Source organism: Mobula hypostoma, chromosome 8, assembly GCF_963921235.1.
Source record: "Mobula hypostoma chromosome 8, sMobHyp1.1, whole genome shotgun sequence".
NCBI lineage: Eukaryota > Metazoa > Chordata > Chondrichthyes > Myliobatiformes > Myliobatidae > Mobula > Mobula hypostoma.
In genome coordinates, this window is record NC_086104.1 from 136877089 (window position 1) to 136901746 (window position 24658).

A 24658-nucleotide genomic window follows, 5' to 3' on the forward strand; every position below is an offset into this window, starting at 1 on the left:
GCAGGGATATGGTCCGTGTGCAGGTCAGAGGGACGAGGCAGAACATGGTTCGGCACAGCCAAAAAGGGCCAAAAGGCCTGTTTCTGTGCTGTAGTTTTTTCTATGTTTTCTATGGTTTCTATGGTCTTATGGCATGCATCTGCGAAATTAAAAAGCATCAACTATCTTCCTAATCTCAATCAGGTATAGTCACCAGTAAATTATCCGTTAAATTACTTAACACGTCGCCGTTGTGTAAATTTCTACGACCAAAGAGTAGTTTGTTTCTGTCCGACATTCCATGTGACTCACCAGAGCAGATAAGACCAGCGTCATTCCCATGTGAACAGCTATTCTGACCCCAAGCTGAGACTGGACAATCGGTTAGTCGGGACTCGTTCCCCAGACAACGGTAGTCATACTTCCACAATGGCCCTTTTTCTTCGGTAAAGTTAGCACCTCTAGGAGTTGCACTTACTGCCCCGCACTGTAGATGTTCACAGACCACGGCAGCATCTTCCAGGCTAAAATATTCATCGCAAAGTGTCCCCCACTGGTCTCCGTGCAGTACTTCCACAAGCCCAGAGCATCTGCTCTTCCCATTAACCAAACGTGGTCCATGCTTCCCTGTTGTAGATGTAATTGAAGGTAGTTAAGTACTCTCAATAAAAACAGAATAAAATACTAAAATGGAGAAATTGTTTGATTTTCCACCTTCTCCACATGACTGCCTGACAATTGTTTCTCATCATGAAGATTCATCGAAATGCAACGCATTGAGCAGTACAATGCAGATATGTTCTTCACCTCGTTATGAGATCCTATCATAAACATAAGAAAATCTACAGATGTTGGAAATCCAAGGACTACACACAGGATGCCCATGGAACTCAGCAGGCCAGGCAGCTGAATGGAAAGGCGTGCAGTCGACGTTTCGGACCGTGTCCCTGCACTCGGAGAGGAAAAACAAAAGATGAGGATTCAGAGTAAGAAAGTGCGGGAAGGATGAACCACAAGTTGATAGGAGCAACCAGGAGGGGGAAGTGGTGAAGTACAGATCTAGAAAAATTACTGGAAACAGAGCTAGATAATGGGGAAATCTGAGTGCGAAGGACAGAAGGACTAGAAGAAAGAAAGGGGAGATAATCATTCAAGGAGGGAATAGGCAGGTAAGGGGATAAAGTGAAAGAGTATATTGGAAATAGGAAATGGTAAAGAGAAAGAGGAGGCATTAACGGAAGTTCTAAAAATATGATGTTCATGCCAACAGATTGGGTTGGGGCTAACCACACGGAATATAAGTTGCTGCTCCTCCCTCCTCAGTGTGACTTCATCGCGATAGCAGAAAGAGGTTCATATCAGAATGGGAACAGGAAGTGGAATTGAAATTAACGGCCACTGGGGGACCCTACTTTTTTGGAAGAACGGATTGTACATGCCCGGTGAAACGGTCTCCCAATCTATTCCAGGTCTTATTGATAAACAGCAGGCCACACCGGGAGCACCGAATACAGTAGATGACACCAAAATACTCACAGGTGAAGTGTCGCCTCTTCTGGAAAGACTGTTTGGGGCCCTGAATGATAATGGTTGTGTAGATATAGGGGCAGGTGTTGTACTTGCGCCACTTGAAAGGATAAATATCAGGAGGGAGAAGAGTGGGGATGGACAAATGGACGACAGAATCTTTCAGAACAGGCTCTCATGTGGAACCTTATCAAAGGCTGTACTGAAGTCCTGTGTACAACATACGCAGCCCTACCGTCATTTACAGTTTTCGGTAAATGTTAAAAAAAAAGCTTAAAAATTATTGGTAAACGCAATTTTCCATTCACAAAACCATTCTGACTCCAAATCAGACTCTGTTGATGAATAGCTCGTAGATCCTGGCGATTAGAGTATTTTCCAGTAACTTCTTCATCTCTGGCTCTCAGGCTGACTGGCCTGTCCTGGGAAAATTATTTCGAGATTGAAAGCCTTATCATATGGGGAGCTTTTGATGGTTCTGGGCCTGTGCTCACTGGAATTCTGAAGAATAAGTGTTGACGCAAGTGAAACCGATATTGAACGTTCTATATAGAGTCGATGTAGAGAGGGTGTTTCCTATGGTGTGATAGCGGAAGACCAGAGGACAATGCCTTGGAATAGAGGGGTGTCCTTTTAGAACGAAGATGAGAGAGAATTTCTTTAGCTAGCGAGTGGGCTTCATTGCTTCAGGCAGCTGTGGAGTTCAACTCTTAGGGTATAATTAAGGTAGAGCTTGACAAATTCTTCATTATTCAGAGCATGAAGGGTTATGGGGGAGAAAGCGGGGGTTGGAGCTAAAATATAAAATGGATCAGACATAAAATGGGAGAGCAGATTCGATGGAACGAATGGCCTATTTCTGCTCCTATTCTACTGGTCTGGTCTTATGGTTTTGCAAAGACACCATCAATATTCCCCGGCCTGACCTAATTTGCAGGGAATTCATAAGGTACTTTGTGTTCCATTAACGACTATGTTACTGGCTTCTCATCCTTTGCCTCTATGCATTATCAATGCGGACATTTATTCTGTTCGGTTCTGCAGCAAGAAACTCCGATGGTAATGGCACAGACTGTTTCGACCTAATTGCATTCCTCACTAATGCATTCGATAGATGCTTAGAATTGAAGTAACGTAAACAATGTCTTCAGTTTTTGACACATTTCTGGATAACCTATCTTGTGTGGTCCGTTTTCCAAGAAAGGAGTAATCTCTTCAAAGTTCTCCAAGCATCTGGATATTAACTATTAACTAAAATAAATTATTTTTATTCCGTTGTTGCAGTAGTGATGAATGACAACGGTTTAGTTGTTAAATGGCTTTGTATCAAAAGATTAACACAAATTGCTGCGGTCCAGCAAGCATCTATGGGAAAAGAGTAAACATGCGACGTTTCTGGCAATGACCCTTCGTGTATTTTTGTGTGTATTCGTTTTATTTCAGGAATCTGAAGATGTTATCTTCTTTGGAATTTAGCGCTTAATCTGTTTCAGGCTGTTGTCAGCATTTTATCAGAGCTTATATATTTAGTTTTATTTGAACTATTTTATTGTTTTCTTTTATTTTAATTTGATTTGAATTCAGTCGCCGTGAGGGAATGTTAAAGCAATACAAGACAGTTAGAACACACTTGGAGTATTGTGTTAAGCTTAGGTCATTTCATTGAACATTGAACATAGAAAGCCTAGAACACACTACAGGCCCTTCGGCGCACTAAGCTGTGCCGAGAATATCTTTAATTTAGAAATTACCTAGGGTACCCATAGTCCTCTATTTTTCTAAACTCCATGTACCTATCCAGGAGTCTCTTAAAAGACGCTATCGAATCCTCCTCCACCACCGTCGCCGGTAGCCCATTCCATGCACATACCATGCGTGAAAAGCTTACCATTGACATCTCCTCTGTACCTACCTCCAAGCACCTTAAAACTGTGCCGTCTCATGTTAGGCATCACAGCCCCGGGTAAAAGCCTCTGACTATCCACACGATCAATGCCTCCCATCTTCTTATACACTCTATATTACTACAGGCAGGATGTGGCTATAATTGAGACAGTGCAGTGGAGATTTACATGGATGCTGTCTGGATTGGAGAACATGCCTTATGAGAATAAGTTGACTGAACTTACCGGTTTCTCCTTGAAGCGACCAAGGATAAGAGGTGACCTCGTAGAGGTGTATATTGATTGTCTGGATAGCCAGGCTTTTTTGCCTCAGGGCTGAAATGGGTAGCACTAGGGGACATAGTTTCAAGGTGTTTTGAAGTGGTACTGGATGATGTCAGAGGTAAGATTTTCACACAGAGCGTGCCGGATGAAGTGGAAAGCACTGCCTGCGATGGTTGCAGAAGCAGATACAATACCGTCTTTTATGAGATTCTCCGATGGGTACATAGAGCTTCGAAAAATACAGGGCTATACGGTAGGAACATTCTAGGCAGCTTCTAGAGTCAGTTACCTAGTCGGCATAACATTCTATATTGAAGGGCATGCAATTGCTGTAGATGTTTAAGTTTATGTTCTATTACGATATGGTTTCTGATTTTACCTGAATGATGTTTTCTGAAACTATCGCCATGTACTTCCCGTTCAATTTCAGAGTGCTGCCTGAACAAAATACTTCCCTACAGACCTATAAAATCACAACATACTTTTGAGTACTTATGTTCATGTATTTTATTTGCATTCCTTTCTAAACGGTGTGCTGCCTGCAGTATGTTCCACCATCTCGTCCGTCCATAAGATCCACTGGGCAATCTCTCTCTTCCGTGGTCCAATACTCCTTTTTTGTGCAGCTACATCACTAGTCATTAATGAAATTGGTGAAGAATCCCTAAGTATTTTGTTAATATGCTAACTCATGGCTCAATGCCATCGTAATTTATCAGGCTATTCGTCAAGTTTTGATAGGAGATTCTTTTTTTCATCCATTCTAAAGTTTCACAAGATCACAAGGCAAAGGAGCAGAATTAGGCCATTCGGCCCATCGAGTCTGCTCCGCAACTCCCCCATGAGCTAAACTATTCACCCAACTAGTTCCAATATCCGGCTTTTTCCCCATATCCCTTGATACCCTGACTAATTAGATACCTGTCAACCTCCTCCTTGAACACCCTCAATGATCGGGCCTCCACAGCTGTATGTGGCAACGAATTCCACAAATCCACGACCCTCTGGCTAAAAAAAAAATCTCCTCACCTCTGTTTTAACTGGGTACCCTCTAATTCTATGACCATGGCTTCTTGTCCTGGACTCACCCACCAAGGGAAACAACCTTTCCACATCTACTCTGTCATACCATTTCAACATTCGAAATATTTCTATGAGATCGTCTCTCATTCTTCTATACTCTAATGAATCCATCCAAGGAATCATCCTCGTAAATCATCTCTGAACTCTCTCCAACATTAGTACATCCTTTCTATGATAGTGGGCCCAAAACTGCACACAGTATTCCAAATAAGGACTCACTAATGCCCCATAGAGCCTCATCAACACCTCCTTACACTTATACACTATTCCTCTTGAAAAAATGTCAACATAGCATTCGCTTTCCTTACCTTTGATCCATATTGGTGGTTAACCTTTAGGGTATCCTGCACGAGGACCCCCAAATCCCTTTGCACTTCCAATTTTTGAATTTTCTCCACATCTAAATAATAATCTGCCCGATTATTTCTTCTTCCGAAATGTACAACCGTACATTTGTCAACGTTATATCTCATCTGCCAATTCTTTGCCCACTCTCCTAAACTGACTAAGCCTCTCTGCAATCTTTCCGTTTCTGCAACATTTCCTGCTCCTCCACCTATCTGGGTGTCATCCGCAAATTTAGCCACACAACCATTTAATCCATAATCCAAATCATCGATAAACATCGTAAAAAGAAACGGCCCCAACACCGACCCCTGCGGAACACCACGAGTAACCGGCAACCAGTCAGAATAGAATCCCTTTATTCCCACCTTTTGCTTTCTGCCTATCAGCCAATTCTCCACCCATTTCAATATCTTTACAATAATTGCATGGGCTTTCATCTTATTAAGCAGCCTTATATGCAGCACCTTATCGAAGGCCTTTTGAAAATCCAAATACACAACATCCACCGCCTCGCCCTTGTCAATCTTATTCGAGATTACCTCAAAACATTCCAATAGGTTGGTGAGGCCGGATCATCTCTTCATGAAACCATACTGGCTTCGGCCTATCTTGTCATGCACCTGGAGGTATTATATAACCTCGTCCCTTGAGGATTGACTCCAAATTCTTTCCAACTACCGCTGACAGACTAATAGGTCTGTAATTTTCTTTTTGCTACCTCCTTCCTTTCTTAAATAACGGAACTACATTTGCGACCTTCCCATCCTCCGGAACCATGCCAGAGTCTATTGATTCCTGGAAGATCATTTCCAATGCTTCCACAATCTCCAAAGCCACCTCCTTCGGAACCCTTGGGTGCACCTCATCCGGACCGGGAGACTTATCTATTCTTAGTCCACTTAACTTCCCAAGCACTTTCTCTCTAGTAATCTTGACTGTACCTAATTCTATTCCCTGATACCTCTGGCTATCAGGTATATTGCTCATGCCTTCCACTGTGTAGACTGATGCAAAATACTCATTCAGTTCCTCCGCCATCTCTTTGTTACCCATTATAATTTCTGCAACATCATTTTCAATCAGTCCCGTATCTACCCTTGTCACTCTTTTACTCTTCATATATTTAAAAAAAATCTAAGTATCTTTTTTTTATGTTAATCGCCAACTTCCTTTCATAATTCATCTTTTCTTTCCTAATGACTTTCTTAGTTTCCTTCTGTAAGTTTTTAAAAGTCTTCCAGTCCTCATTTTTCACACTAATTTTTTCTTCCTTGTACGCCGTTTCTTTTGCTTTTATTTTTCCCTTAACCTCTATCGTTGCCACATTTGTGCCATTTTTCCATTCAAGATTTTCTTTTTTCTTGGAATATATTTTTCCTGCATTTTCCTTATTTCTTGTTGGAATTTCATCCAATTCTGCTCTGCCGTCCCTCCATTTAGCTTACTTTTCCAATCGACTAGGGCCAGTTCTTCTCTCATACCACTGTAATTTCCAATCATAGTTATTCTAAATTCCCCCCTTCCGAACCCCACACTGAACTCAATCATTAACGTTGTCTTATTGTAAACCCTTCAATTGCCCACCCCCCCCCCCACCACCTTTACTGTCGGTCAATTTCACATCAAAATAATATAGTATGATACTGCAGTAATGCAACTTATGAGAAATTATTTGGAAGAATTATTGATAAGTAAATTCTGCCTTAAAAATACAATCAAAGCATAATATTGTTTTTTTTTTTCTGAAACCCGACACTCACCAGAACAGATCAGACCGACGTCATTCATGTGGTTGCAATGAAGAGTCCTTGAATAATCTGGACAGTCGCATAGGCTCGACTCATTACCTTGACATTTAAGGATTCTTTTCGATACACGCTCTTCTCCCTCTCCAAAATAAGCTCCCCTCAGCAAAGAAACAGCGACTCCACATTGAAGTTGATTGCACACCACGTTGGCATTATTCATATCCCAGTGCAGGTCACAAACTGGTTCCCATTCTTCAACAAACTGCATTTCCAGTCTTCCCGAACATTCGTCATTTCCGGACACTAATCTTGCAGTTCTGTGACCTGAGAAAGATGTGAAGAGCAAACATGGCAAAGAAAATTATAACAATGTACAGTCAAATCATATTGCATTCAGCATATATCATGGTCCGAAATCGTTGGGTTGCAATCTGTTATCCGAGGGATAACCTGGTTTTCCACCACCAGAATGCACCATATTTATTGAGTTCTGGTGAATTAATTTTTACTGAACATTTTGAACACCCATGTTGCAAGCTAATTGTGTGTGCGAACAAAACAGCCGGTAACAATAAATGGATCATGAATATTCTAAAATCATTAACAAATAATCTTTTGATCGCAAGTGCATACTCTATGTTCGTCTATTATCGAAATTCACGTCGGGATATCAGAGCACCATAAAAATATATTTTTTCTATGATTAATCATTAATTAAGGCCAAATAATTGATCCTTCACTAAACACAGTCCTTTGCGTTCGACAATCCCCTCTGCTAATCCACTTATGTGTGTGTGTGTGTGTGTGTGTGTGTGTGTGTCAGGCAAAGCAACATTCTCAATAATAATGTCTATGGCACACCGCTGGTCTGGTTTGCTCACAAGAAAAGCATTCTTCTATCGGACTCCTGTCGTGCAGTATATAGCTAATTAGCCTGATTCGCTTGGAAACCATGCGCCCGAACTTTCTGTGAGATTCGAATGCGAAGACATGGACAACGCTACCAAAATTTACTTGTGTGTCTTCATTAATATTCTCAGCAACTCTTCAAACACTCAAATGAATTAGTGAGACATGTTTATCCCACACAAAAGTATGATCAATAATCTAACCCGCATCTGCTTTTCAAGATTTCCTTCTTCTGGATGTGCACAAATATAATTGTTTCGAGTTCCAACACTTTGCGCAGTTTGTGAGAAGCCAACGATAAGTTCAGACGAAGTTGCCCAGCAACCTCAATAATTTCAACAGTTCTATTATTATGTGTTTTCATATTTAAGCAACGCTGAAAGAAAGCATTACATTTTATTGAAAACAAACACAGACTTTAACAAGTCTGACGTCCCAGAAATATCCTAACACATGTTTGAGCTGTCGGGTGCAAATCACGAGAAGACCTTTCACTGTCAAACTCGAAGAATTCCCAGCTATACACACAGTCCTATTGAACACAGAAGGCAATTGAGGAATGGCAGCTGTTGACCTGTAAAACTGGCTTGCTGCCATATGAAATGCCTGGTTTGTAAAGTATGAGTGGTATAAATGTGCTGAATATAAGGGTCCTTTACTTTCAGATATAATTTATTAAAACCTGAAAGCACAGGTTTAGCGGAGATAGCAGATGGTTCACAAGGCCCTGAGGGGCAAACTCTTCAGCTAAATGACGGTCTGTAGACGGTGTCTTACAAGAGAAAGTGGCTGAGGCAGGTAAAGTGACAATATTTGAAAGCTATTTGACAGGTAAAGAATAGGAATTGTTTTGATGGATAAAGGAACTCACGTGGCCAGACTGACGCAGATTGATATATTGCTTGTCATGGGCGAATTTTACCTCCTTTCTTTGGGGGAGGGGGAGAACTGTTTACGTGCTGTATGACTCTACTAATCAACAGTTTGAAATGCTGGAACCGGGAGCATTTCGGCGGCATAAGCATATTCTGTCAGGGAAGAGAACCTCTCGGCACTTAGGGAAAGAGGATTAAAAATTGGAAACCTATGTTTATCGTGAGGGACGAAATAGAACGTAGAAACATCGAAACATAGAAAACTTCCAACACAATACACGCCCTCCGGCCCACGAAGTTGTGCCGAACATGTCCCTACCTTACAAATTGCTCGGATTACCTATAGCCCTCTATTTTACGAAGCTCCACGTACCTATCTAAAAGTCTCCTAAAAGACCCTATCGTACCCGCCTCCACCACCGTTGCCGGAAGCCCATTCCACGCACTCACCACTCCCTGAGTAAAACACTTACCCCTGACATGTCCTTTGTACCTACTTCACAGCACCTTAAACCTGTGTCCTCTTGTGGCAACCATTTCAAGTCTTGGGAAAAAGCCTCTGACTATCCAAACGATCAATGCCTCTCATCATCTTATGCACCTCCATCAGGTTAACTCTCATCCTCCGTAGCTCCGAGGAGAAAAGGCCGAGTTCACTCAATCTATTCTCATAAGGCATGCTCCCCAATCCAGGCAGCATCCATGTAAATCTCCTCTGCAACCTCTCTACGGCTTCCACTGCCTTCCTGTGGTGAGGCGACCAGAAATGAGCACAGTACTCCAAGTGTGGTCTGACCAGGGTCCTACATAACTGCAACATTACCTCTCGGCTGCCAAATTAAACTCAATGATTGATGAAGGCCAATACACCGTACGCCTTCTTCACCACAGAGCCAACCTGAGCAGCAGCATTGAGTGTCCTATGTACTCGGACACCAGATCCCTCCGATCCTCCACACTGCCAAGAGATTTACCATTCATGCTACATTCTGCCATTATATTTGACCTACCAAAATGAACTAATTCATACTTATCTGGGTTGAATTCCATCTGCCACTTCTCAGCCCATTTGTGCATCCTATCAATGTCCCGCTGTAACATCTGACAGCCCTCCACACTATCTACAACACCCCCAACCTTCGTATCGTCAGCAAACATACTAACACATCCCTCCAGTCCCTCATCCAGATCATTTATAAAAATCACGAAGAGTAAAGGTCCCAGAACAGATCCTTGAAGCACACCACTAGTGACCGACTTCCATGCAGAATATGACCCTTCTACAACCACTGTTTGCCTTCTGTGGGCAAGCCAGCTCCGGATCCAGAAAACAATGTCCCCTTTGATCCCATGCCTCCTTACTTTCACAATAAGCCTTGCATGGGGTGCCTTATCAAATGCCTTGCTGAAATCCATATACAGTACATCTACTGCTCTTCCTTTATCAATGTGTTTAGTCACATCTTGAAAAAATTCAATCAGGCTCGTAAGGCATGACCTACCCTTGACAAAGCCATTCTGTCTACTCCTAATCATATTAATAATAGGCAACCGTTAGTCTCGTGAGACCATGGATTTGTGCCTTGGAAGGTTTCCAGGGCGCAGGCCTGGGCAAGGTTGTATGGAAGACCGGCAGTTGCCCATGCAGCATGTCTCTCCTCTCCACGCCACCGATGTTGTCCAAGGGAAGGGCATTAGGACCCATACAACTTGGCACCGGTGTCGTCGCAGAGCAATGTGTGGTTAAGTGTCTTGCTCAAGGACACAACAAGCTGCCTCCACCGAAGTGCGAACTAGCGATCTTCAGTTCACTAGACGAACGCCTTAACCACTTGGCCACGCGCCAACACCAGAATCATGTTATACCTCTCCAATTGTTCAGAAATCCTGCCTCTCGGGATCTTCCCCATGAACCTACCAAATAAATCAGAAGGACCAAAGAGGAAACATTTACCGAGGTACTTGTATAGAAAATGTTTGGAGGGCGATAGGACAGGACCAGTTCCGTGCCATATTATGCTAGTAATCAACAGTAGGAAATGCTGGATGCTGGAACAAATAAAAACAAACTACGGAGGAACTCATCATCTTGGGGGGTAGGAAATGCTCGACGTTTCTGGTCCGTATCTGTGCAGACCTAACGCCATCATTTCTCGGTCGCCACAAATGTTACTCGACTGTGTCGAGTAGTTTAGATGACGCTGGACTATATATACACTTGGTGCTATTTAAATAACATCACAGTAGGAGTATGATAACAGGAAATGCTTTTCCAACATGACGGGAATAATCCCGATATAAATTGGATTTAGTTCGAAATCACAAGCGAAGTGTGGCCAGCCCAGATTATTTGCTATCGGAGTCAATAGGCCATGGGGAATAGACAATAGACATAGGTGCAGTAGCAGGCCATTCGGCCTTTGGAGCCAGCACCGCCATTCACTGTGATCATGGCTGATCATCCACAATCAGTATCCACTTCCTGCCTTATCCTATTAACTTCTGATTCCACTATCTTTAAGAGCTCTATCCATCTCTTTTTTGAAAGCATCCAGAGACTTGGCCTCCACAGCCATCTGGGATAGAGCATTCCATATATTACACCACTCTCTGGGTGGAAAAGTTTTTCCTCAACTCCGTTCTAAATGGCCTATCCCTTATTCTAAACAGTGGCCTCTGGTTCTGGACTCACCCATCAGCGGGAACATCCTTTCTGCCTCCAGCGTGTCCAATCCCTTAATAATATTATATGTTTCAATAAGATCCCCTCTCAGCCTTCTAAATTCCAGAGTATACAAGCCAAATCGCTCTAATCTTTCGACATATAACAGTCCTGCCATCCCGGGAATTAACCTTGTGAACCTATGCTGCACTCCCTCAATAGCAAGAATGTCCTTCCTCAAATTTGGAGACCAAAACTGCACACAGTACTCCAGGTGTGGTCTCACCAGGGCCCTGCACAGCTGCTGAAGGACCTCTTTGCTCTTGTACTCAATTCCCCTTGTTATGAAAGCCAGCATGCCATTAGCTTTCTTCACTGCCGGCTCTACTTGCATGCTTGCTTTCAGTGACTGATGTACAAGAACACCTAGATCTCGTTGTGCTTCCCCTTTTCCTAACTTGACTCCATTTAGATAATAATCTGTCTTCGCGTTCTTACCACCAAAGTGGATAACCTCACATTTATCCACATTAAACTGCATCTGCCATGCATCTTCCCACTCACCCAGCCTGTCCAAGTCACCCTGCATTCTCATAACATCCTCCTCACATTTCACACTGCCACCCAGCTTTGTGTCATCGGCAAATTTGCTAATGTTACTTTTAATTTCCTCATTTAAATCATTAATATATATTGTCAACAGCTGCTGTCCCAACACTGAACCCTGCAGTACCCCACTGGTCACCAACTGCCACTCTGAAAGGGATCCGTTAATCGCTACTCTTTGTTTTCTGTCAGCCAGCCAATTTTCAATCCATGTCAGTACTCTTCCCCCAATACCATGTGCCTTAATTTTGCCCACTAATCTCCTATGTGGGATTTTATCAACGGCTTTCTGAAGGTCCAGGTACACTACATCCGCTGGCTCTCCCTTGTCCATTTTCATAGTTACATCCTCAAAAAATTCCAGAAGATTAGTCAAGCACGATTTCCCCTTCGGAAATCTATGCAGACTCGGACCAATCCTGTTACTACTATCCAGATGTGTCGTAATTTCATCCTTTATAATTGACTCCAGCATCTTTCCCACCACCGACGTCAGGCTAACCGGTCTATAATTCCCTGTTTTCTCTCTTCCTCCATTCTTGAAGAGAGGGACAACATTAGCCACCTTCCAATCCACAGGAACTTATCCTGAATCTATAGAACTTTGGAGAATGATTACCAATGCGTCCACGATTTCTGAAGCCACCTCCTTAAGTACCCTGGGATGCAGACCATCAGGTCCCGGGGACTTATCAGCCTTCAGACCTAACAGCCTATCCAACACCATTTTCTGCCTAATATAAATTCCCTTCAATTCATCCATTACCCTAGGTCTTTTGGCCGCTATTACATCTGGGAAATTATTTGTGTATTCCCTAGTGAAGACAGGTCCAAAGTACCTGTTCAACTCGTCTGCCATTTCCTTGTTCCCATAATAAATTCACCCGCTTCTGTCGTCAAGGGCCCAATTTTGGTCCTAACATTTTTTTTTTCTTTTCACATACCTAAAGAAGCTTTTACTATCCTCCTTTATATTCTTGGCTAGTTTCCCTTCGTACCTCATTTTCTCTCCGTGTATTGCCTTTTTAGTTACCTTCTGTTGCTCTTTAAAGGTTTCCCAATCCTCCGGCTTCCCACTCGTCTTTGCTATGTTATACTAATTATCTTTTATTTTTATACTGTCCATTACTTCCCTTGTCAGCCACGGCCTCCCCTTACTCCCCTTAGAATCTGTCTTCCTCTTTGGAATGAACTGATCCTGCACCTTCCGCATTATTCCCAGAAACACTTGTCATTGCTGTTCCACTGTCATCGTGCTAGGGCATTGTTCCATTGAACTTTGGCCAGCTCCTCCCTCATAGCTCCATAGTTCCCTTTGTTCAACTGTAATACTGACACTTCTCAGTTTCCCTTCTCCCTCTCAAATTGTATATTAAAACTTATCACATTATAGTCACTTCCTCCTAATGGCTCCTTTACCTGATCAAATCCGGTTCATTGCACAACACTAAATCTAGAATTGCGTTCTCTCTGGTAGGTTCCAGTATAAGTTGTTCTAAGAATCCACCTCGGAGGGACTCCACAAGCTCCCTTTCTTGGAGTCCAGTACCAATCTGATTACTCCAGTCTACCTGCATGTTGAAGTCCCCCATAACAACTGTGCATTCCCTTTGTGACATGCCAATTTTAGCTCTTGATTCAACTTACACCCTACTTCCAGACTACCGTTTGGGGGCCTATAGATAACTCCCATTAGGATCTTTCCACCCTTAGAATTTCTCAGTTCTATCCATACTGACTCTACGTCTCCTGATTCTATGCCTCCCCTCGGAAGGGACTGAATATCATTCCTCACCAACTGAGCCACCTCACCCCCTCTGCCCATCAGTCTGTCCTTTCGATCGGACGTATAACTTTCAATATTCATTTCCCAGGCCCTGTTCGCTTGAAGCCATGTCTCTGTTATTCCCACAACATCATTCTTACCAATTTCCAACTGTGCCTCAAGCTCATCCAAGTTATTTCCATGTTCCGTGCATTCATATACAAGACTTTTAATTCATTACTCCCCTCACCTCCCATATCAATTCCTATTTCACTTGGCTCTTACTCCAGGACCCCTTCTTGAGCTTTCTGCTCTGTTGATTCTGCTGTCATTCTTAAATTTTCTTATTCTCACTTTCCCTTTATCTCCATCCTTATGTTTCCAGTTCGTCCCGTTCCCCTCCCCACCCCTCCCCCACCCCCACTACTTCGTTTAAACACACCCGTTGCAGAGGCAAACCTGCCTGCCAGAATGCTGGTTCCCCGCTTATTAAGGTGCAACCAGGCCCTTTCGTACAATTCATCCTTAACCGGAAACATTCCCCAGTGGTCCAAGAATGTAAATCCTTGCTTCCTGCACCAGCTCCTCAGCCACACATCCCGGACGAAACCAAAATGGCGGGACTACAGATACAAAAGCCAGATATTTACCTTTGCAAATAACGCCGACATCGTATGAATGTGAGCCATAGTCAAACCATTCATCGACTGTACACTCCCGCAGAGTGGCCTCCCTCCCTTCGCACTTAACATCGGAATATAAAACGGGTCCGGATCCTTGCCCAAACTGAGCATAGCCCAGGGTTTTCAGTTGGGCGCCGCAGTCCAGCTCCCTACACGCCACAGCCGCAGCCCGATCGTTCCATCTATAATGTCGCACAGTCCACCAGCTTCCCTTGTGGAGAATCTCTACTCTCCCAGCGCACCGACTGCCACCATTCACCAATCTTAATGACGGGATTTCTGAAAAATATCAGAAAATAAAATATCATAACTCAGCCACGAATTAAACCTCCTCAAACATTAACAAATTGGGATATAAACACCTACAATGGTTGGTATATAGGCTTGTATGCAACATTTTGGACCAGTGGAAATGGTCCAGAAGGGTTGTATGGAAACTATTATTACCATTTTTCTTAACAACTAATTTCATTACTTAGCCTAATAGGTTAGATTTACCACAGTACATAATTACCTATTTAAATGTTTATTTTGCTTTTATATCATCTCAATGTGTACTTAAGAATGTATAAATAATTGTAGTTTTATACATATAAAAAAATGGAAAAGGTTATATGTGTGAAAAAAGTACATGATAATTGTGAACTCCTTATCCAAATAAAAAAAAATTAAAAAAAAAAAAAATTCTTCATGAACAACGTGATGATCAACAGGGAGCTCAGACTGTGGCAAACCCCGAATAAGCTGCTTAACATAACGAGATTAGTCAATGAGCTGCACAACGTCTGGAGAACCAAGAGTCAACCGGTCATTCTACGGGAACAAATGGGTGTCTCCGAGGAAATCAAGATAATCTGCTTCAATGTTCCTTCTAATTTGTTTTACAGCTTTGCGGACCGACCATTGCTCTAATAAATAAAGTTTTACACACCCTTATAACTGTACACCATTTTAAATGATTAAATGTGAAAAAAACGGCTCCGCGGCAACAAAGTCTAAGAGCGCGGGTGCGCACTCACAGAGCTTATAGGGAACATTGAATTGTTTTTACTCTTCGGAAAGTTACTGATAGACTGCTCTTTCCGTGCCTCCACTGTACTTAGTCCTCATCAATCGGGTAATCGAATTCAAACATTAATAGAGGTGTGGAAATTTCCTGGAGAAAGAATCGAACTGAGCCTCCACATGAAGTCAGCTGAGCACTAAAAGGATGGAATGAAAAATGGGAGGCTCTTTTTTACTTTCAGGAATTAGTAAAGTCAGCGAAGGCTGTTTCTCTGCTGACTGCCCTGTATGAAGTTTGATGTTTGTCGTCGTTCCATGAGAAGAGCAGACGCCTCTCAGCCAGATACACTTTAACAATTAGTTTCAACAACCCAGACCATCACTCAGTGAAAATTAAGCGAGGTTACCTGACTGCTCGGTCTGAGAATGCTCTGGACGGCCTGAAATGAGAAATGTACAATTAGATTTCACTTTGGAGTTACAGCGGTGGTACACTTATGAATTATGAGGTCATGGTATGAGGGATATGAAATTAATATGCGATCAAAGGTAAAAACACCCGCATCCGCCATCTTGCCCCACCGCCACATCCTCTTCCCTCCCACGATCAGTCCCGCCCTCCTTTGTTTCGCTGCATTGCTTGATTTTGTGGTTCTGAAGACGCCGCTGCGATTTTCACAATAAATTTAAATTCAAAAGCAAAACAACATGATATTTTCCCTTTAGCAGACTGATGCATTAACTCACACCGCTCGCTGTCGCTCATGTATTTCCGGATATTACAAATAACCGGTTGTTATTACTTCCACAAAACTTGCGAACACTCTCATTGCTTAACATTGCCTCCTGCGTAAAAAGCAACTTGAATGCAGATTAATGAGGTCACTCTGCCCAAAAATAAACCTGCTTGCCACTCTCTCCATTTAGGTACGTCAAAGTTCAGTTGTCTATTCATATTCGTTTGTGAATATTGATAGAATGACATTCTAATGTTTAGAAATGTGCTCATTAATATAGCAGGTTACGCACGTAAAGCGGATTACGATTTGTTCCCAGTCCGACTGCTCCGAGCAACTCTGCTTCAGTGACAGGAACTATCTGACGCATTGCTATGTCCATGTAATCGATATTTAACAAGTGGAAACTGCAAGATTATATTCACAAATTCAAGGCCACTGTTATAATTTGTGAACGATTTTCACGCCATTTGCTCTGGTCCAGTTCAAAGACACTCTTCAACTTATGTCAGAATCAGAATCAGGTTTTATATCACCGATATATGTGGTGAAATTTGTTAACTTAGCAGCAGCAGTTCAATGCAATATAGAAGAAAAATAAATAAAATAAAATAATAATAATAATAGTAGTAGTAATAATAATAATAATAAATCAATTGCAGTATACGTATATCGAATAGATTAAAAATCATGAAAAAAAACCAGATATATATATATATTTAAAAAGTGAGGTGGTGTTCAAGGGGATTAATCTCCAGTCAGGAAACGGATGGCAGACGTCCCTGAATCTCTGAGTGTGTGCCTTCAGGATTTTCTACCTCTTAGCTGATGGTAACGGTGAGAAAAGGGCATGGCCTGGGTGCTGAAGGTCCTTAATGGACGCTGCCTTTCTTGAAGATGTAATGGGCATTTTGTAGGCTAGTACACATGATGAAGCCGACTGAATTATGAACCCTCTGTAGCTTCTTCCAATCCTGTGAACCAGCCACTCCCCACCCTCTCCACGTCCCATACCAGACTGTGATGCAGCCTCTCAGAATGCTCTCCACGGTACATCTATAGAAGTGTTTGCGTGTTTTTTTTTGTCATACCAAATCTCTTCAAACTCGGAATGATGTGTAGTCGCTGTCCTGCCTTCTTTATAAGTGCATCCATATGTTGGGGCCAGGTTATGTCCTTAGAGATCTTGACAACCAGGAACTTGAAACTGCTCACTCTCTCCACTTCTGATCCCTTGATGAGGATTGGTGTGTGTTCCTTCATCTTACCCTTCCTAAAGTCCACATTCAGCTCTTTCGTCTTACTGACGTTGAGTGCCATGTTGTTGCTGCGACGCCACTAATCAAGTTGGCATGTCTCGCCCCTGTATGCCCTCTCGACACCATCTGTGATTCTACCAAAACTGATCGTAGCATTAGCAAATTTTAGATGGTATTTTAGCTATGCCTAGCCACACTTATGCGTACAGAGAGAGTAGAGCAGTGGGCTAAGCACACACTCCTGAAGTGCACCAGTGTTCATCATCAACGAGGAGAAGATGTCATCGCCAATCCGCACAGATTGTGGTTTTCCGATTAGAAAGTCGAGGATCCAGCATCCTTATATTGTCAATCACGCAATGTTGACGTTTATTATGTTAACTTTATGTTTCATAAGTCGTAATGCCTATAAATTAAGTCAAATGACGAGTTTTTTTTTCAATTCAGCGGCAACTTGCCCTCTCGCGCATCGATGTAAAGCGCCAGCTTAGGAACACTTCCCTACTCACAGGAGTTTTCACGTTCGCTCTGTGATTGTGTGGGCTTCCTTCAGTTTCCTACCACATTCCAAAGACGTATGCACATGGTCGGTGAGTTGTTGGCATGCAATGTTGCCGCCATGTGCGTAGCGATATTTTTGCACAGACCAGCGCAAGCCTTGCCGATTGGATTTGCCCCAAACAACATATGTCACTGTTTGTTTTGAACTACATGTGACAATTGAGTAAAGATAATAATTTCTTTATTTTTCGGTACCGTTGAAGCAATTTCCTGTTGTTTAAACCTCATCGCAGTGTATTGAAGAGAACTTTTTATTTTTTTTATTTCTTAGCGTATGATAAAAAAAACCTATCAAACTCTCTAATCGACGTACGTTTCCGAAGAAAAATCAGTTTCGTTCTTGTACTCATTATTTTCCTTCATCCTACACCAATTACATCTCACGAAATCCCATGAACTGCCATGTGCATTATCTTTAGGGTTCCACCAAGCAATTGTTTATGGTATCCAGTTAAACTACCAACCAGCAAGCCATCGAATATGGAAAGATATAAGAGGACCTGGAGAAACAGGCGAGCTCACAGGGAAACATACACGGCACATCTCGCAGATGGCACCGTCGGGTAGACATAAGTACGTGTCTCTACAAGTACACAGTTGCAGCACGACGCATTATTAAGTAAAGAGTACTTCTAGTACGTTGCATTAATAGGGACACTGCGCTCAGGTACAGATGATCGGCGTTCAGTTCTAAACTCAAGTTCACCCGGTGTGGATTAGCATGTACTCCATTTGAAACTCGGGCTTTGCCCACTTCCCTGATAGAGCTTAATTTTAAGTTTACTGGGAACTCGCATGAGATATAGAAACAGAATTAAGATATTTGGCCCATCGAGTGTGTTCCTCCACTTCCCCAAATTCCTCTTACCCCAGTCTCTTGCCATTTCTCTATATCCCTTCATGCCCTGACCAATTAAGAATATAACAAGGTCTGTCTTTAATATACATAACAACTTTGCTTCCACAGCTGCATGTGAAAAAGAATTCCATAGATTCCCCATTCTCTGGAAAAATAGACTCCCCTTCATATGCGTTTTGAAAGGACGCCCCTATATTCAGAGGCTGCATCGTCTGGTGTTTGACTTCCCCACGACTGGAAACATCCTCTGCTCATCCACTCCATCAGGTACTCTCTGTACTTGACAATTATCAATTAATTCAGAGCACTTTCTTCTGTATTACACTGAACACACTCTCAGAGCCATCAAACCCATTCAATCCTGGAATGTTTTTCAACCTCCTTAGAAGCCTTTGCAGCTTCAGCACGTCCTTTCGAAGATAAGGGGCCCAAAATGCTCACAATGCTCCAAATAAGGCATCCCCTTTGCTGTAAATTCTTACCATTAGATCGTTGGTTTTATATTCTATTTCTCTTGAAAAGAATGCTAATATAGCAGTTGCCTTCCTCACCACATACTCAGCCTGCAAATTCACCTTTTGCGCCTCCGTTATTTTTCCATATTTTCTTTTCATTGAGAAAATAGTCAGACTTTTCATTTCTTCTAGCATATTTCACGAGTTATACATTTCCCGATACCTAATTCCATTTGCCATACCTTTGCCCATACTTCTCATCCCCCGAAGACCTTCTGTAGCCTCTCTACATCCTCAAAACTACCTGCCGCAACAACGATATTCATATCATCTGCAAACTGCAATAAAAATATCAATACCATCATCCAAATCATTGGCATTAAACATAAAAATAAACAATCCCAACACAATCTCCTGTGGAATACCAAAGTCACCGGCAGCCAGCCATAAAATGTTGCCTTTATTTCTACACTTTTCCTCCTACTTTTTCCATCCTAAATAATTTCCTGTAAATCCATGGGATCCTAACTTGTTATGCAGCCTCATATGTAGCACCTTGCCAAAGGCCTTTTGAAAATCCAAATACACAACATCAACTCTTCTCCTTTAGCTATCCTGCTTGTTATTTCTAGAAAGAGTTCTAATAATGTTGTGGGGCAAGATTTTCTCCTGATGAACGATGCTGACTGCCGCCTATTTTATTACGTGCTTTCAATTACCCTGAAACCTCAACCTTAATAATCGACACGAATATCTTCCCAACCACGAGGCCAGCTAACAGTCCAATAGTTTCCTTTCTTCTGCTTCTCTCCTTTTTTGAAACATGGAGTGACTTTTGCAAAGTACCGGTCTTCCAGAATCTTGCCAGAGTCTGGTTATCGTTGAATGATCATTACTAATGCCTCCACAATCCCTTCAGCCATCTCTCTCTTTTTCCTTTCTTCCTCTGAGTGATATATTTCTTCTGTGTCTTCCGAATTACTTCCAGAAATGTCAGATCTTTATACTCTGCCGGCAGTCCTGCCACTGTTCTTTTCCAATTAAATCTGGTCATCTAGTCCCATGCTTCTGTAATTCCCTTTACTCAACTGTAATACTGATTCATCTGACCTTAACTCCCCCTTCTTAAATTTCAGGTAAATTCGGCCATATTATGATCACTTATCCCCGAGTATTCTTTTTCTTCAAGCTGTCTGATAAACTCCAGTTCATCGCACAAAACACATTCCTGAATAGCTGATCGCGAAGTGGGCTGAATATGACCTGCTCTAAATCTTCCTTACTGGACTCCAGCACAAACGTAATTTTCCCAATCTACCTGCATATTAAAATCACCCATGACCATGGTAACTGTATCCTTTTGTCATATATTTTCTACACCGCCTTGAAATTTATAGGTCACATCCTTATCACTTCTCTCAATGCAACTCTCATCAGGGTCATTTTAGCCTTGCAGATAATTAGCTCTATCCACAATATGTTAACATTTTCCGATCCCATTTCAGCGCTTTCTAATGCTTGGTTTCCTATTTTATCATCACAGCCACGTCGCTGTCTCTGCCCTCCTGCCTATCCGTACAATATGTACCCTTGGACATTTAACTCCCAGCTATAATCTTCATTCATCTATAATTCTGCGATGCCTGCAATATCAGACTTGCCAATCTGAAATTGTGCTGCAAGTCCATTTAACTGATTCTGCATGCTGACCGCATTCAAATATGACACCTTCAGTGCTATATTTACCCTTCCCGATTTTGTCCGGCTTTTAAGTTACAGCTCATCCATTTTTCTGCAATTTTGCTCTATCAACAGCCTCTTCTCACTGCACATTGCCTCTATATGTAAACCATCATCAGTACTATCATCGGATTTTCATATGAATTTCCTTGCATTGAAATAAGCGTGGCTCAGGACACTAGTGGCACCACGATCAACTTTTTGATTGCTAATTTTGTCTGAGGTCATACCAACATCTCCCACCACAACAACTCCACTAACTGTTCTACTACTCAGGTTGTCACCCCAATGCAATTCTAGTTTAAGGTCCACCATGCGTCATTAACAATCGTTCCCTCTAGGTTATTAACACCATCTTGTTCAAGGTAAGCCGTCCCTTCTGTATAGGTCCGAATTTCTCTGGAAGACATCACCGTGATCAAAATATTACATGCCCTCCTTCCAATACAAATCCATTAGCAACGTAATAAATTGTTTAATATTCCCAGTTCTGGCCTCACTTACACGTGGTACGTATAGCCTTCCTGAGATCACAAACCAAGAGGTCCTGCCCATTAACTGAGCACCTAACTCACTGAAATCTCCATGTAGAATCTCGTAACTTGTCCTACCTATGTCATTGGTACTTATATGAACCACCACCTGTGATTGTTCGGCATCTCACTTAAGAATGCTTAGGACTCAATCGGAGATATCCCAGACTCCGGCACCCGGGAGGCAATATACCACCCGGTATGTTGGTGATTGGGAGTATCTATGGGTGGAGATTTAGAAAGAAGGAAAACTTAAAATAGGGTTCAATTGTAAGTTAGTGTTTCCCACTCGGCACAGAGTAGAAGTCCATAGGGAGCGTTTGTGTGTGGGTGACTATATAACCCTACTTTCCGAGAGAGAAATTAATTCATCATTATTTCCATCAAGAAATAACACGAAATAATTTGCTTTCATTTAAAGGATAGAGGAGAGAATATATTTAAATACTAATGAATAATCAAAATTATGCAAAATCTATCAATATTCAGTTTGTATAGTTATTAGCTTAATCTGAAATTCTGAACAAAATTTGTATTACATTCATTTTTTTAAATAAATAGCAAACAAGTATTCGGCAAATGAGATTAAAGTCAAGAATACGCGGCAGATTAACATGTATCTGCTTCAAGAGAAACAGAGGCATTTTACTTCGATAATTTCCTTTGCCCTTCACTGCACCCTGATTTTCTCCGGTGTTTTTTTTTCGCTATACGGCAGTAACGTATTAAACGTTTCACATAAAGTAAAAGGAGAAAAAGAAAACATTTTCCCATTAAAATTTGCACTATAAGTTTAACCTGGACAGGAAAAAGGAATGTGGAGTTCAAAATGTTATGAACAGCAAATTCTCTCATATTTGCAATGTAACAAGAAAAATGCTTGGAGCTTTTCTCCGGCCGCACAACAATACAAAGTACAAATATCATTTAATTGAAGATACTAATCAAACTCATAGTAATACAGAATGATTTCAATAATGTAAGATATGAAAATAATTTTCAAAAGCTGAGACTAAATGAACTAGACAAACTTGTGCACCTGATTGTGCAACATAGTGTTTTGAAAGAACTGATCATTACCAGCGATAGGAATGAGTATCAGCGTTAAACAAGAGCAGCAGCTGTAACTTTGGTTGCTGCTCGCATTCACTGAACTATATACTGTGAAATCTGACTGGCTGTTTCCCAAGTGCGACCACTCTCCAACATCGATTAATAATTTACATAGAATATAAGATGACAGCAGCCGACTGTTTTCTAAAGCGAGAATTTTCGAGCCGAAACAATTAATCTACCTTTCGCTGCAATTTTGCAGTGAAGTATTTGACAGAAACTCAGGGGGAACTCCATTTAATTAATAGAAGCACTTATACTGCAAATGATAGAAATGAAAATTTGCTTCCAGAAGGAAACAAAATCTGCAAATCCAATACCAAATTTCAACGTAGCATTTCCGTCGTCATTTCTTGGAAACAAATTGGCCTATTCCTGATCTAGTCAACCAGTACGCTGCAAATTTTGAAGCACATGAAACACTGATTTCGTCGCGAAATTCGCAGGGCGACAGATATGTTCCTCTCCTTTTTGTGTACTATATCAACATTGATTTATCACAAAGTTAGAAGTGGAAGAGGAACTTTTATTTACTGTTTTACTTTCCATTTCACTCAATTTTCTGTAACAGTGTTATGAAATTACGCGACATTGGACATTAATGATAATGAGCATATCAATGGGTCATATAATATTTTCAATTTTCTTAAAGAACTCACAATTCCAGATCATCAACACCATCAGTGCCAAGATGGTCAACGGTAACCTCTCGGTCGGCATTTAGAGCTATCGGTCCTGTATGTTCAAAGAATAGGCACATCAGTAACTGAATAATTGATCTGAAAGCAGGTCCTTCGAGAATGTTTTTTGAGTATTCAATATTTCTCTCTCAGCATCCAATAGTCTTTCTCTCAATTGACGCGTGAATTACAGTTTGTTGAAAGGCACCAATGGGAAAGGACTTGTCCATTAATGGAACTGATGCGTTCATATTCTGAGGAAGCAATGAGCTGTGATAATCTGAAAAGGCAATGATACAACGACGCGGTATCTACATCCTAAAGAAAACATTCACTCATAGAAGCTAACCGCCCAGGAGTAGGCTGTTCAGATCATTGCAAAGACTATTTCTGATTCGGTGGGCTTTCTCGGAGATCACATTACATAACTCCCTCTTTCCCAATATCACGCGGTTGGAAACTTTAGCCATTTGGTCAGCGATCTTGTCCCGACTCCTACTTTCACCAAAACAAAAAAAATCAATTTCGTTTTCTTGTCTGTTTTATCGATCAATATCGTTCGTTGTCACAACAAATCTGTTTGATTATTTCCATCAAAAAAGACTAAAAACTTAAAACTAAATGACGTTTTATCTGTCGATGCTTCTCCAGTATTCATTTCCTTTTTGTTTGCCTGAAATGTATGATAGTCGATTATTGTGTGGTCTCAGTATCCGTCCTCTTCTTTTGATCATCCTCTAATACTCAGGATATTTATTTAAATGATATTCCCACTCGCTTATCCTGGCACTCAGCCTAGTGAAAGCTCATCGTCACCCCCACTACACCACCCCACCCCACACACACACAAACACAAACACACACCGTTCACAGAGTGCATCGCTCTTTTCATTTTAGTGTCGGATTAGAGAACCTGATGCGTATAAAAACATTTTCCAAATTCTTGCGGTGGAGGGTGATAAACGAGCTTCCAATGCGATGTACAATGGCGACTAAGGGACAATATGTAGCCGAGATGGGGAATCTGGGAAGCTTGCTCGTTAACTTACTTGTTTTCTTCTGCTTAATGAATACTTTGCTACAGTATTCACTATGGAAAAGGGTATTGGCGATTGTAAGGATAACTTAGAGCGGACTGAAACCCTTCAGCCTGTATATATTAAGGAAGAGGATGTCCTGGAGCTTTTGGAAAGCATGATGTTCGATAAGTCATTGGAACGAGACGGAATGTATCCCAGGCAACTGTGGGAAGCGAGGGAGGAGATTACTGAGCCTCTGGCGATGATCTTTGCATCATCAATGTGGACGCGAGGTGTTCTGGAGGATTGAAGGATTGCGGATGTTGTTCCCTTATTCAAGAATG

At 41.7% G+C, this 24658-nt stretch overlaps 1 protein-coding gene across 1 annotated transcript in view; it reads right to left on the reverse strand.

The window, feature by feature from the left end:
- The window catches only part of LOC134351220 (deleted in malignant brain tumors 1 protein-like), a 33227-nt gene extending 9892 nt beyond the window's left edge, over window positions 1-23335 (reverse strand). Inside the window, exons 1-5 of the mRNA XM_063057327.1 lie at window positions 23275-23335; window positions 15766-15798; window positions 14321-14632; window positions 6866-7177; window positions 292-606 (exon numbers count right to left, since the gene is read on the reverse strand). Coding sequence (XP_062913397.1) covers window positions 292-606; window positions 6866-7177; window positions 14321-14632; window positions 15766-15798; window positions 23275-23335 — 1033 coding nt within the window. The remainder of the gene's footprint in view (window positions 1-291; window positions 607-6865; window positions 7178-14320; window positions 14633-15765; window positions 15799-23274) is intronic.
- Window positions 23336-24658: the final 1323 nt, after the last annotated feature.